Genomic DNA, 13,072 nt, shown 5'->3' with positions numbered 1-13,072 from the left:
TTCAAAAACCGTCTAGACTGACTTCTTTATTAGCCATCAATCATTTTACCTATAAAAAGATACAAAAAAAGAGAAAGAGTCACTGTTTCTAGACTCCTGTAGTTTTTGCCCTTGTTATTTAACAACCTTCCATTGACTGCCTTGGGCCCCAGTTCCTGTGTTCTCATCTAATTCACCAACTTCTTTTAACTGGTAAAATACATGTGTCCATTCATATGTAATGTACATATCATTGAAAATAAAATGAGGACTCTAGTATACCTTAATGAAACAAAACCAATATTTTTGGAAGCTATTTACATATACCTTTTCCCTCAACAGTTTTTCTACGAACTTTAACAAGTTGCTTCATCTGGAAAACAAATGACTGAGACTACCAATTGAACTGTGAGTAGGCTTGCTCTTTCAGATATGAAAATGTTCTATAACATTATATGGTTAAAAAGTAGGGTAAATATTGAGGAAAAAATGAAAATGACACATGAACATAGATTAGTAACATTGAGTTTGGGTCAGTATAGCAAAAATAGCTTTCATACCATGTAGTGGGAAAATAAATTAGTATGTCCATTTTGTAGAGCAGTTTAGCAATATAACAATTTTAAAGGTGCTCATTCTTTAACCCAGCAATTCTACTTCTAGGAAGGTCTCTCATAGAAATAATTCCAACATGAATACAAAGATGTAAGTAGAAATTCAATGCAGCAGTTTGTAATTGAGAAATCTGGGAAACTAACCAGTAGTAAGGGAGGGAAGGACTAAAGTGTACCCATATTGAGGAAAATCAAGCTGCTAGAAGAAAAAAGATATATACAATTATATATAAGTACAAGTTAAACTGTTAAAAGTGATTTCCTCTAAATATATTTGAGAGGACAGATATGAAGGTCTGGGGACTTTGATCTGGGTGAAAACTTGAGTGGCATTGATTCATGCCCTGCTTTGAGAAGAACCAAATACATTTCTTTAAAAAAATACTTACATGCATAAAGAATTTTATGTGCCATCACACCTAAATGCTTTTTAAAGTTCGACCTCCTTTTTCTTTTCTCTCCAACCTCCAACCAAGGATGTTTACTCATCTTACCATTTTCTTTCACAAAATCATCTCAGACATGTCCATGTGTGTATATATAGGGTACCTTAATAATGTTTCGGAGTAGTCACAGAGACTCCTAAATGTTTATTGTCTTGCTACCTGCTGCTCAGTAGTCTTTCTTGTAAAGGGGAGTATCTGACTTTCTTCATGTGGGTACAACTTACAGGGGGAAAAAAAATCAACATTGAATCTTAGTTCTACACTGTAGCCTCAGTTGAAACTGAGTCTGCATTGATTTTGAGTCTTAAATGTTTAAAGTTCACTCCACCTAGTTTTTTCCTGCCTCTTTCCAAAATAGTTAATCTAGCGTAAATTCAGCTTTTCATCTTTATTTCCCTTATGTTTAAAATTGGAGTGATCCTCTATTAGTGGTAACCAAAGGGTCTGTGATAGACATACCACTCCCTTGGTCTTTAAAGTTAGGTTTCCTTGAATTTTTAAAATGAAGGTTTTGTTAACACTAAGATCGATGGATGCTGTTGTTTTTTTTATACTAGCACCCAGCTATTAACAGTTTGCCTGGAGCAGAATGTTAAATGTGATAGAGGTGCTAATTATTACTACAATGGCAATCAGTACAATTTGTTAATGTATCAAATTATCATATTAAACAACTTAGATTTACACAGTTATGTCAAATATAGTTCAATTTAAAAAAAAAAAAAAAAAACAAGTGACAAAGAGGGCTTCACCTTAGCTCAGCTCGCTACTTCCATTATTAAGGGAAGAGTCACCAGCACTGCTTGCTTCTTGCTTGGGTCAAACCTCACTGAATGTCTAGTGACCTAGGCAAGATGAGGATGACAGCCCGTCAGTCCTGGCTTTTTCTTCCAGTTACCCCTTTTGCCCATGGTTGCAGGGGCTGGGAAGTAGCTGCTTGCAGCAGCACAATACACCCAACAGCATACTCAGATTGGAATCAAGTTTTCGCATTTCCTGTTGCCTTGAAGAGAAACACCTTAGGTCTGGAGGTTTTCCAGTGAGAACAGACCCAATGGGTTGGCTCTCCACCCTCAAAGTCAGGTGCCGGCGGTCGAGAAGCACAAGGGAAGCACCTACCAGTGGTTGGGAAGACTGGTCTCCAGCGACTAAAAACCTAATAGGTCTCACCTGCCTCTCTAGATAGACAGCAGCCTAGAGCAGGTATTGCCTGCTGAAGGAAGATGCCCACTCTCCCTCCCCTCCTACCAGCCAGTTAGACGTTAGGGAAATTCGATTCTTTATTGGGGTAATTCGGTTCTTGGTTAGAACTTTTTAGATTCGTGTTTGCAAACATTTAACATTGGGGTGGGGGGGGCGTGGATAGGGAGGAGAAACCAAGGGCAACACACACGATTCTTCCTCAGCTTATGAGGGCCTAGAAGAGGGCTCTAGATGGGAGTTTCCACTTGAATCTTGGCTGGCTCTCGTCCCCGGGCCCCGGAATGCCTTCATAACCTGGGAACCAGGCCCATGGTAGCGTCAGGAGAGCTCTGGGTCGCCGCCTCCCGCAGCGCGTCGGGGGACCGCTGGGTCGCCGCCTCCCGCAGCGCGTCGGGGGACCGCTGGGTCGCCGCCTCCCGCAGCGCGTCCGGGGACCGCTGGGTCGCCGCCTCCCGCAGCGCGTCCGGGGACCGCTGGGTCGCCGCCTCCCGCAGCGCGTCCGGGGACCGCTGGGTCGCCGCCTCCCGCAGCGCGTCGGGGGACCGCTGGGTCGCCGCCTCCCGCAGCGCGTCCGGGGACCGCTGGGTCGCCGCCTCCCGGAGCGCGTCCGGGGACCGCTGGGTCGCCGCCTCCCGGAGCGCGTCCGGGGACCGCTGGGTCGCCGCCTCCCGGAGCGCGTCCGGGGACCGCTGGGTCGCCGCCTCCCGGAGCGCGTCCGGGGACCGCTGGGTCGCCGCCTCCCGCAGCGCGTCCGGGGACCGCTGGGTCGCCGCCTCCCGGAGCGCGTCGGGGGACCGCTGGGTCTCGGTCTCCTGCGCAGCCGCCCTCACTGAGCCTGGAAAAAGAGCAGTGTAAGGAGACAGCACCTGTGTCTTCATACTCTGTCTTTAAACGACTCAGTCATCTGTACAGGCTTCGCGGTTGGGGGGCCCAGAATCTGAGAGCGCGGGGTCAATTTGGCCGTCTAGATCCATTGCAAAGAGGAAAACCAATCTCGGAAAGACTAAGAATATGAAACTATTGCCGGGGCACAGCCAGCAAGCATCAGGATCCCTCCCAAGAAACCCAGGGTCTGTCCAGGGTTCCTCTCACTATTCTAGGTCGCGTACTTTTCGCCCGGAGTTGACGGTGATAGTAAGCCAAGTTCATAATCATCTTGGACACGTCCTTCTGGTAAGAAGGCCGACCAAATATCAAGATTTCAGCTTCGTCTTCTGGGTCCCACTGATGAACATGAAGCAGAGTCTGCGAAACACACTCGACGTGCGGGATGTGCTCTCCTCCCGGCCCTGCGCAGGAGGTAGAAAGGCTGCGAGGCGAGGACTCGGGAGGCAAGGGGGCACGGATTGAGGCCAAGGCCACAGGAGAGACTTGTCCTGGCGTGCGATCAGCTTGGGTATTGGGGTGGGTAGGAGTCGGGGAAAGAGACCACGTTGGCTTCCGCTCTCGGGCTACTCACCGAAGATTGCTTCCACCAGCCACGCCTCGAGGTGAACTGCCTTCGGATTCTTCAGGTACTCATTGTGGAACCAGGAGGGCCGCTTGGTGAGATTACCGAGCACCTGGAATAGCGTTCCTTCGCGTTGCTCCAGCTGCACGAGCGTCGGAAACCTCTTGGGGCTGGTCATGTTGCGGCAGGCCTCGCAGAGAGCAGCGGTACAGTTGCAGCCTGGAAGGTCGTAGTTGGGCCTGGCTGTGGCAGCTGCGCTCGGTTTTGGGCCTTATTTCAAGGGCTTTTGGCAAGCCCCTCCCCATCCGCGCCTTTCTTATTGGATTCCAGGCCTCGCTTCTCAAATTTCGAAACCCAGCATCTTTACGAGATCGCACAGGTGCAATGGGGCACTTCCCGGGTGGTGGGTTGGGTTCTGGATCCGCCCTTTCCCTCAGCGCGCTGAGAGACCGAGCCCCAGAGAGGCAGAAAATTCAACCTCAGGACAATATCCGCAGAGAAGAAAACTGATGTTTGCGGAGAATCGTTTTTTTTCCAGACAGTTCTAATGGAACCAGTTTAGCATTCCTGAGGGACTGGAATAACTTTTAATGGAAAACTTAATCAAGTAACATCAGAAAAGTAGAAACTCAAAGAGTAAAAATGTTACTTTAGAGCTTAAGTAAATCCCCCACTTCCTCCTGAACCCTGACTACTGAGTTCTCTTCCCAGAGGCCACCACATTTTCGGCCTCTTCCTTAATCTGTCAGCGATAGCTGAGCACACCCAACAGCGGATGGTCCATATGGTTTGGACACAGAGGAATCCCCACACTCTCTTTAATTTCTGGCAACTGCTAATCTGTTGTTCTTCATTTCTATAATTTTGTTAATTTAAGAATTTTATATAAATGGAATTAAACAGTATGTAACTTTTAGCACTGGCTATTTTTTTTCCCACTCATATTTTCTGGAGATTCATCCAGTTGTTGTTTGTATCAATAGTTTGTTTCTTTTTATTGCTGAGTGATACCCATGGGATACATGTATCCTATTTGTCTAATCATTCACTCCTTGAAGGACATATGTGTTGTTTCCAGTTTTTGACTAACACTTGTAAAGCTACTACGAACATTCATGTACAGGATTTTGTGTGGACATATGTTTTTAGTTTTCTTGAGTGTATACCTAAGTGAAGAATTGCTGGGTCATATGATAACTTGATGTTTAATCATAGAACTCTAAGATTGTCTCCAGATTTTGTGTACCATTTTACCTTACCACCAGCAGTGTATGAGTAATCTAGTTGTTCTTAAGCCTCACTAGCTTTAGGGTTCTCTATTTTTTTATTTTAGTCATCCCGATAGGTATAGAATGATAACTCATTATGCTTTTAATATACATTTCCCTAATGCCAAATGATGATGAACCTCTTTTCATATGCTTATTAGCTATCTGTATACCTCTTCAGTGAAATGTCTCTTCAAGTCTATTGCTTATTTTCTAATTGTATTGTTTGATTTTTACTCTTGAGTTTGAGAGTTTTTTATATATTCTTGATAATAGTTTTTTATTGGATACGTGGTTTGCAAATACTTCTCCCAGTTTGTAGTTTGCCTTTTCATCTTCTTAACAAGGTGTTTCACAAAATAAAAGTTTTTACTTTAGGTGGTCCAATTAATCAGTTTTTTGTTTTATGGAGCAAGATTTTGGTGATAAGTCTAAGAACTCTTAACTAAGCCCTAGTTCTCAAAATTTTACTCCTGTGTTTTCCCTTAAAGGCTTTATAGCTATACATTTTACATTTAATCTGCCAATGCCACATAGCCTTGATTATTATAGGTATATAATAATAATTAAAGTTAGGCAGACATCTCTTTTTTTTTTCAAAGTTGTTTTAGCTATTCTAGTTCCTTAGCCTTTTCATATAAATTTTAAAATAATCTAGTCTATATCTACCAAAAAAAAATCTTACTGGCATTTTGATAGGAATTGCTTTAAGCCTGTATATCAATTTGAAGAAAAATGATAGAAGGTAAGATGGAAGCAAAAGGGATTATGTATCTCTGAATGTAGGGAAGCATCTGAGATGTAGAGAAAGCTGTGAGAGATTAGGTTTGAGGCTTCACAACCCCTTTGGAGGCAGACTTTTTCCTAGAGGCTGAGAACAGAGGTGAACCTGGAAGATAAACACTCTTTGGAGGTTGCTAACTGATTTCCACAGGCCTAGTAATGCACACACACAGGTATGTTTTGTTTTACTCACACTATTTTTTAAAATCTACCTTTTGAATCAGGTCCTAACATATAAAAATGATAAATTTTATATAAAAATCAGAATATCTGGCAGTTCTGGGGCTCACATTTCTGCATGGTGATTGACCAATGATAATGTTGAAAAGGTGTGGAGCTCAGGATGTTAAAGCCGCACACGTTCTTATACAGAGCTTGAGAGAGCACTCATTAGGAAAGTCGCTAATTACCACACACTTTTCTAGCTACTGAGTTTTATATTCTAGATAAGGTCTTAGGTGGATAGTTGAGATATCTATAACCTTGCTACCCACATTTATCCATTAACGAGCAGCATCAGCATTGCCTGGGATAGTGCTAAAAATAAAGAATCTTAGGCTTGCCCCAGACCTACTAAATCTGTATTTAACAAGATCCCCAAGTAATTCTTTTATACATTCAAGCTTGAGGCGCTCTTATCTCTAATACTTCAGGGTGTGTTACATAAAAGTCCAGGGAACAACAGATTCTAGTTGGTTGGGGGTATAAATTAAAAACAAGTTGTTTTTAGAAATACTGTTTTATGATAAAGTGACAACTGAACTCTAAGACAGAGTTATTTCCAATTCCAGCACCCAACCAAGTGATTTTTTTTCACCCCAAATGTTCAAGGGACATTTTTGAAAAGCAATAGGTTAATGAATGGCTTGAGTATGAAAGCTTCTCCTGTCCTTTCATCTATAATTCCTTCTGTGGACATCTATCTTATATATAAAAGAGGTACTCCCAAATATGGCTAATGAGCCAAATGTCCTTGTGATTTATTCAAGGCAGTGTGTAAAAGGAAGTCAACAAAATCCGATAGTAAACTTGGATTGAATATCGAAGAGCCATAATAGAAGCAATTTAAAATCTTTGATAAATAAGATGCAATTGGAAGGATACAATCTATTCTATTGAAAAATTCTAACTCCCTTGTTCTAGCCAGGTCATCCTCTCCCTGTTCCTCCGAGTTTCAAGATGCTGATGCGTTGAGCCTCTTTCCGCGCAGGTTACAGCGTGAAAGATATAGGATGTCTCCGATAGTCATAGAAGGTCTGGAAAAGCAGAGCCTGCAGCAGAGGGTCAGTCAGTGACTGTCATTGCTACGCGTCCTCAACAAGCCATGAAGTTGGGCTGTCTGGATAGACTAGGCCCTGGAAGGGGCGGGTTTCGCTGTGAATTACCGAACCCTGATCGCTCACGGGTCCGATGTTCTCCGAAGTTCCACCAAAATAGTTCATCCTTTCTCTGACTCCCGCTTGCGCATGGCCGAAGCTGAGGAAGAACGAGTTGAAGTAGAAGCAGAATTGAAATGGAAGTGGACCATGCTCCCGGGCTCCTATGCCGAGAAAACTCCGAAAGTGCGGGTGGTGGCTGCAGCCCTCACACTTGAGAAGTCCGCAAGGTCGAGGCGTCGCTGTCAGAGTCCGTCTTCCGGGAGGGAGTCGGGCCGGGGCCTCTGCTTCGCGGTGGACCTCGCATCTGCGCCCCTTGTTGCAGTCCTTCCAGAAGTCTCAAACAGTGCTTTAGAGTCAAGCTCTGCGGGCTCTATTCCAAACGGTGGGACCCTGACTAGCCAGCCTTTTGGAGGATGTGCGGGGCTGAGGGCTCCGCCTAGCTGATGGCCCAGCTCTCCCCAGGCCTGTGCACCGATCTCCTGGGGCTCTTCTGGAGGTGCACGAAGTAGTTTTGAACTTGAAAGTGGCAAACCCTCTGGGCTATACGGAGATCACCATTGTCGGCGCTCGTGGCACAGGAAGAGAGTCAAGTGGCTGCTGCGGGTCATGTCCTGCAGGCATCTCAACAGCCGCTTGCGAAGTGAGGGCTGGCGGCGCTCACTGCTCCGCAAATCCGCCGCTCCTGTCTGCCAGGGAATCTCGGCTTAGGCAATGGCCGGACGATGTCCTCAGAAGCTAAGGAGTTAGAACCGGGAAGCTTGTCCAGACGCAGAAGCCTGGTAGGAGTCGCGGGAACCTGCGTTCAGTCAGGTCCCCTTTCCGCACCCGAGCGGTGCGGATGCCCTGCTTGGGTGGTTAAGTGTCTGCACTTTCCTAGCATTGGATTCTCCTTAGACGCAACAGGGTGCCGGCACGTTAGCGAGCCATGCGCGCGCTGGGTATGCACCTGGATCCGGGAGACTTCTTACTGAAGCCAAAAAGGCTGAGCGGATGGACAGACAGTTGGCCCTGGATAGGCTATGCCTCGTAGGTGTGTTTTCAGCCACAAGCGCGAAGCTCATGCGGGTTGTACAACCACCAGCGCAACCCATGGAAAGCCCCAAGATGATGGGCTAGAACCTTGCACAGGGAGCAGAGGGAGAATGGTGAACTGGCCATCGGTATCTGGGCTGCGGTGACTGCTCTGGGCGTGGGGAACCATTTCCTCGAAACTCCCATAAAATCCCGCGTCCAGGGCCTGGAGGAGGATCCCTGGCTGCAGAGATGCCCTTCTTCGACAGCAGCCTTTTCCTGAGAAAGGCAAGGTTTATAATGAGTAGTATTGGGACTGTCTTTCCTGCTGCAGCCTTCCCAATCAATATTTTGTATGTAGCTTTCTCTCAGTTCAGGCCCTGTGTGAGCGGTTATCTTAAAGAAGACAGATGGGCCTTAAGGCCCTTGGATGATGATTCAGATGAAGGCAGCTGTGTGTCTCCGGTCCACACAGCCGTACCTGGAGGTCAGTGGCTGGAAGGAAGCCGGTTCCCTGTCCAGATGTAGCTGACTAGGATGTCGCGCTGTGAGTTTCCAGAAAGCTAGGGGGGCAAGCCCTGGGTGCTCCCGACACCGCTGGTTGGGTACACCTGGCACTTACTTGCTTCCCCCTGAGCCCTGTGCTGGAGGGGTGGAGGACATCCAGAAGCTCCTGTCCAGCCCTTTCACTTTCACCTCCTGCTGCCCACCAGCCTAAGTACTCAAATCAGAGGAAGGGAGGTATGGGCGGCTGTGGCTGAGCCAGGGCCTCTGGATGGGGTTCCTATCTGCTTCAAATAAAAAGCTGCAGGGAGGTAATATTTGCGATTGAAAATTTCTGGTGGCTTCATTTCATATTTACTCACAGCAGTTGCTCAGGGCCAGGCTGAGAAGCTAAAGGTTTGTCTTGGGACACATATAGTTTCTTCCTGGGAGATAAAATTAAGACAGGTTATCCCCAAGCAGGACGGAGTTGGTAGTGGCACTTTTTTTGAAGAAGTTGCATCTAACTCCCCTTAGTAAATCACACCACTCTCCAACTAGTCCCCTAGACCAGCAATTGGTGAATCTGAGATTTGAGGTTGAAAATGTGTAAATGAAAAAGCAATGAGGCATCCATAGTCACTTATCCCAGTGGGAAGGCAAACAATTGAAAATCATTGGAATGGGGGAAACAGACTCTTATAAACTGCTGATGTGACACACCTGTGCTGATGTCATTGTGAATGAGCTCTTTAGAAGAGACCTTACTCATTACTACTGAAAAAATTTTGATAGCCATAATTTTTGAGTCAGCAATGTAAGTTCTGGTTGTTTATCCTGTAAGTTTCTGTAGTTTTATGAGATTGTCTCTAATATCGTTTAGTTGGACACAGTTCATACACCTTTCCATTTGCTTCTTTAACTACTGTATTAACTTCCTAATTTGTGGGCTAGGATTTCCAGACCCTTTGGAATATTCAGTTTCTTAGTAACCAGATGCTAACAGATGGGAAATGCCAACTTTATCTCTATCTATTAAGCCATAAAACCTTGAAACTATACCCTCATAGGGTGAATCTAGTGCAATTGCTTCAAGCAAGATGTTTTTTAAACTAATGAAATCAGTTTATTTAGGGTCAGGAGCCTGGATCACACGGTTTTGGCCAGTGGTCAGGCGGGGTACCGGTGAGTTTTCGAAATCCGGGTAGACGCAAAAGTTCCAGACTCGGGGGCTTCAAGGAACTCAAAATGTGGGCGCATTTTAGAGCCCCCTTCACGTCCCTTGAAGATAACGACTTTTTCGAATCTCATTTTTCTCTTTGTTAAATGGCAGGAATTACTTGAGTCTCCAGAAGTTGCAGGGGTCACCGGCTATGTATGTAAAGTTCCCGGGTCTGGCCCTTTTAGGCCGAGAGGAAATGGATGCTCCTTTGGAACACAGGAGGCAGGAACTCTATTTGGCAGCTCCTGGGTGGTCTTCGTGCCCTCACACTTGGACTCCAGCTTTCTGGGGTTCAGGCCCAACCACTCGTTCCTAGGGTAAGAGACCATAGCGCCTACGCCCCATACACTCCCAAGGCCCAGGGATTCTGGTGCTGAAGATACGAGTCAATGCAAATGGAAACCCTCGTAAGCTCAGAAACAGCTGGGCCCACCAGTGCCCGGGAGAGGGTAAAGCCACAGAGGTCACCAGCGAGACCAAAGCGCAGGCGGGTGGGTGGTGAGCGCCTGATTGAGCCTCCAGGTCGGGGGCGGAGCTTCCAGGGGGCGGGCCTACTTGTGGGCGGGGCTCGCCCAGGTGTTCAATTTTCAGGCGCGCGCCGGCGCTGGGCGAGTCTGTTAGGCCTTGCCTAAGTGGGAGCGTGGTTTGGTTTCGAAGCACTCAAGATGGGGACGCTGCTGAAACGGAAAGATATCCCACCGTGGGTCAGAGTTCCCGAAGACCTGAAAGATCCCGAGGTGTTCCTGGTCCAGACGCGGCTGCTGGAAGCCATGTTTGGTGAGTGAGCCCAGACTTGACCCGGGTGCCTCCACCTGGGCGCCTCGGCCTCCTCCGGGGGCTGGAGCGCTCATCTTCTTCCCCAAACAGGCCCGGACGGATCTCGAATCCCGTACATCGAGCAAGTGAGCAAAGCCATGCTCGAGTTGAAGGTTCTGGAATCCTCAGACTTAACCGAGGTTGTAGTTTACGGCAATTATTTGTACAAGCTCCGAACCAAGTGGATGCTCCAGTCCATGGCCGAGAGGCACCGCCTGCGGCAGGAGCGAGGTGGGAGGCCCATTACGAGGTGGTCCGGAGCGGGGGGATGGCGGGGGGCCCGCGCGGACAACTTCACTCCCTCTCCTTCAGCCCATCTTCTTACCCCTCCCTTCCCATCCTCTCCGCCAACCACCACCCACATGCAGGCATCACCAGCGGGGCCCTCGGTGTCTGGGCTGCCCCTGAGACTTGGGCGGTTGGTTCTAGGGACCCTGGAGTAAGACTATGATGAAAGGTCTTAGAGACTGGCCTCAGGGTAGGGTTATCATCTCAGATAACCGCCCCCCGCACCCACCTTCCCCCCCAGCTTCTTCGAAGTTGTTGGAATGGGCACAGTGGCCCCACGTTCTGAGGTTCCCGAGAATCTTAGAAACAGAACGCCAGGTCAGGAAGTCCCAGAAAGGGACCTTGATAGATGCTGACAACTGTCCAGGCTCTTATTCTCTTTCCTCATGCCCATCTACTGTTGCTTTCTGGCGCAGGGATGCTCAAACTTGAGGAAGCCATGAATGCCCTTGAGCTAGGCCCTTCGATGAAGTGAAGCCAGTTTGCAACCAACGTACCTGGGACCAGGATGTGCGGAGAGTAGGCTGTGGCTACAGCTGGAATGGGTCTGGCCTGGTTTAAGCCCTGCTCCACCTTGACAAGGGAAAACAGCTGCTTTTGCCTCTTAGTCCTGATGTGACTTTCTCAAGGTTGCTAATTAAAGAATAAAATTTTAAATAAATCTTTGACATGTGGTTGAAGTATTAACAGATGACATCACAGCCAAGGTGGATCTTGTACTTAACTCTTAATTGAAACCCCTAAAGCTATGAGTAGAGGCCTAAGCACACTTGGCTAAGGTATAAAAGGTCTAGGATCCAAGTTCTGAGTTGCAGCTCCAACCAAAAAGCCATCAGAGTAGGGGGGATGGTGATGTTGTCTAGAACTTACAAATAATAACCCAACAATTGGTTAACATAACATGTTTAAAAATGAAAAGCAAATATTCTCCAAAACAAATACAGAAGCACCAATACTATCTCAGTGTATCAGTTTTATATCCTTGTAAACTTAACAGAACGAATGCTGGCCAGCTTTTCATCTTTATTCAGTCTGCTGCAGAATATTATTTAGGTTGGAATTTGAAGAAAAATTCAACCTTAAGATTCGTATGTGAAAGAAGAGCCTCATAGACTCCTTTAACAGGTCTCTGGGGTTCTCCACCATAGGGTAAACAGAATTGGGGGTAGTTGAAGGTGTTACTATAGGTGGGCCTCACTCCCAATGATTGATAGGTCATCAGAATGGGGACTACAGTTTTCCCTAGTAGAGACTAGTTTAGTAGTTCAAATCCAGAATGAGTCCCACTTAGAAAACTTTCCGACCCTATGACTTTAGCTAAGTTGTTCAACTTCCTCAGTCTCCAATTGAAGATAATAGCGTCTGAATCTGTATGAAGTTGTGAGGTTTCACTGTTAATATATGTAGGGCACTTAGAACAGGCATCACACATAGTAACAAGTGTTGAGTATTTCTTGGAGAGATTGACCAATAGCGGTAGAGAAAACTAATAGCTGTTAGTTCTCTGCAAGAGACAAATGGTGCATGTCCATCATGCAAATGTAGGCCAAATTCCAAGAGGGAGAATGCTGTTCCAAAAGGGAAGAGCATATGTAATTTTGCTAGATATTACCAGATTGCCTTCCAAAGAAGTTAAAATAATTTCATTCTCAACAGTAATGTATAAGATTGCCTGTTTCCCCACAACTTTACCCAGAGATGATTGGCAAACTTTTTTTTGCTGATCTGTTAGGTGAATAGTCTGCCTGTCTTCTGTACTTCTTGAGTCTGCTTTGGGGACCATCAGTTTTGGCACTCTTAAATTACCCTCAGCTAGTGCACCCTTCAAATAGTCAGTTGGCAATGAATCACTGTGTAAATTGTAAACTGGAGAATTATCACTGAAACTGAATCAGACTGTAAACTGGAGAGTTATGAACTCTAATTCTGCAGTGTGAATGAAACACATAAAAGCTGCCCTTGCCCTTTAAGTCTAGAAATTCTGTCCTAAGGGCAGCGCTTCTAAATGTAGAAAACAGCTTTAGGTTAATCTGTCAAAGTAGCAAATTTTGAAAATTTAAGAATATGCGGTAAATCTCATGCATGCCCTGGACTGAAGATTTTTCAACCTTTAAAAAACCCCAGAATGAT

General features: G+C 46.3%; 2 protein-coding genes across 2 annotated transcripts; one reads left to right on the top strand and one right to left on the bottom strand.

The window, feature by feature from the left end:
* Positions 1-2,529: 2,529 nt before the first annotated feature.
* KHDC3L (KH domain containing 3 like, subcortical maternal complex member) lies at positions 2,530-3,898 on the bottom strand. The gene is made up of 3 exons (XM_036237133.1): positions 3,702-3,898; positions 3,352-3,531; positions 2,530-3,077 (listed from the first exon to the last, which is right to left on the bottom strand). Exons 1-3 carry the CDS (start codon positions 3,868-3,870, stop codon positions 2,530-2,532), a joined length of 897 nt encoding a protein of 298 aa, XP_036093026.1. The 5' UTR covers positions 3,871-3,898.
* A 6,555-nt stretch (positions 3,899-10,453) lies between these two features.
* DPPA5 (developmental pluripotency associated 5) lies at positions 10,454-11,579 on the top strand. Its single transcript, XM_016141667.2, has 3 exons — positions 10,454-10,615; positions 10,706-10,885; positions 11,359-11,579. Exons 1-3 carry the CDS (start codon positions 10,504-10,506, stop codon positions 11,415-11,417), a joined length of 351 nt encoding a protein of 116 aa, XP_015997153.1. The 5' UTR covers positions 10,454-10,503; the 3' UTR covers positions 11,418-11,579.
* Positions 11,580-13,072: the final 1,493 nt, after the last annotated feature.

The sequence above is a fragment of the Rousettus aegyptiacus genome, unplaced genomic scaffold, assembly GCF_014176215.1.
Source record: "Rousettus aegyptiacus isolate mRouAeg1 unplaced genomic scaffold, mRouAeg1.p scaffold_m13_p_1, whole genome shotgun sequence".
Taxonomy (NCBI): domain Eukaryota; kingdom Metazoa; phylum Chordata; class Mammalia; order Chiroptera; family Pteropodidae; genus Rousettus; species Rousettus aegyptiacus.
This window is presented reverse-complemented; position numbering and strand designations above follow the sequence as displayed.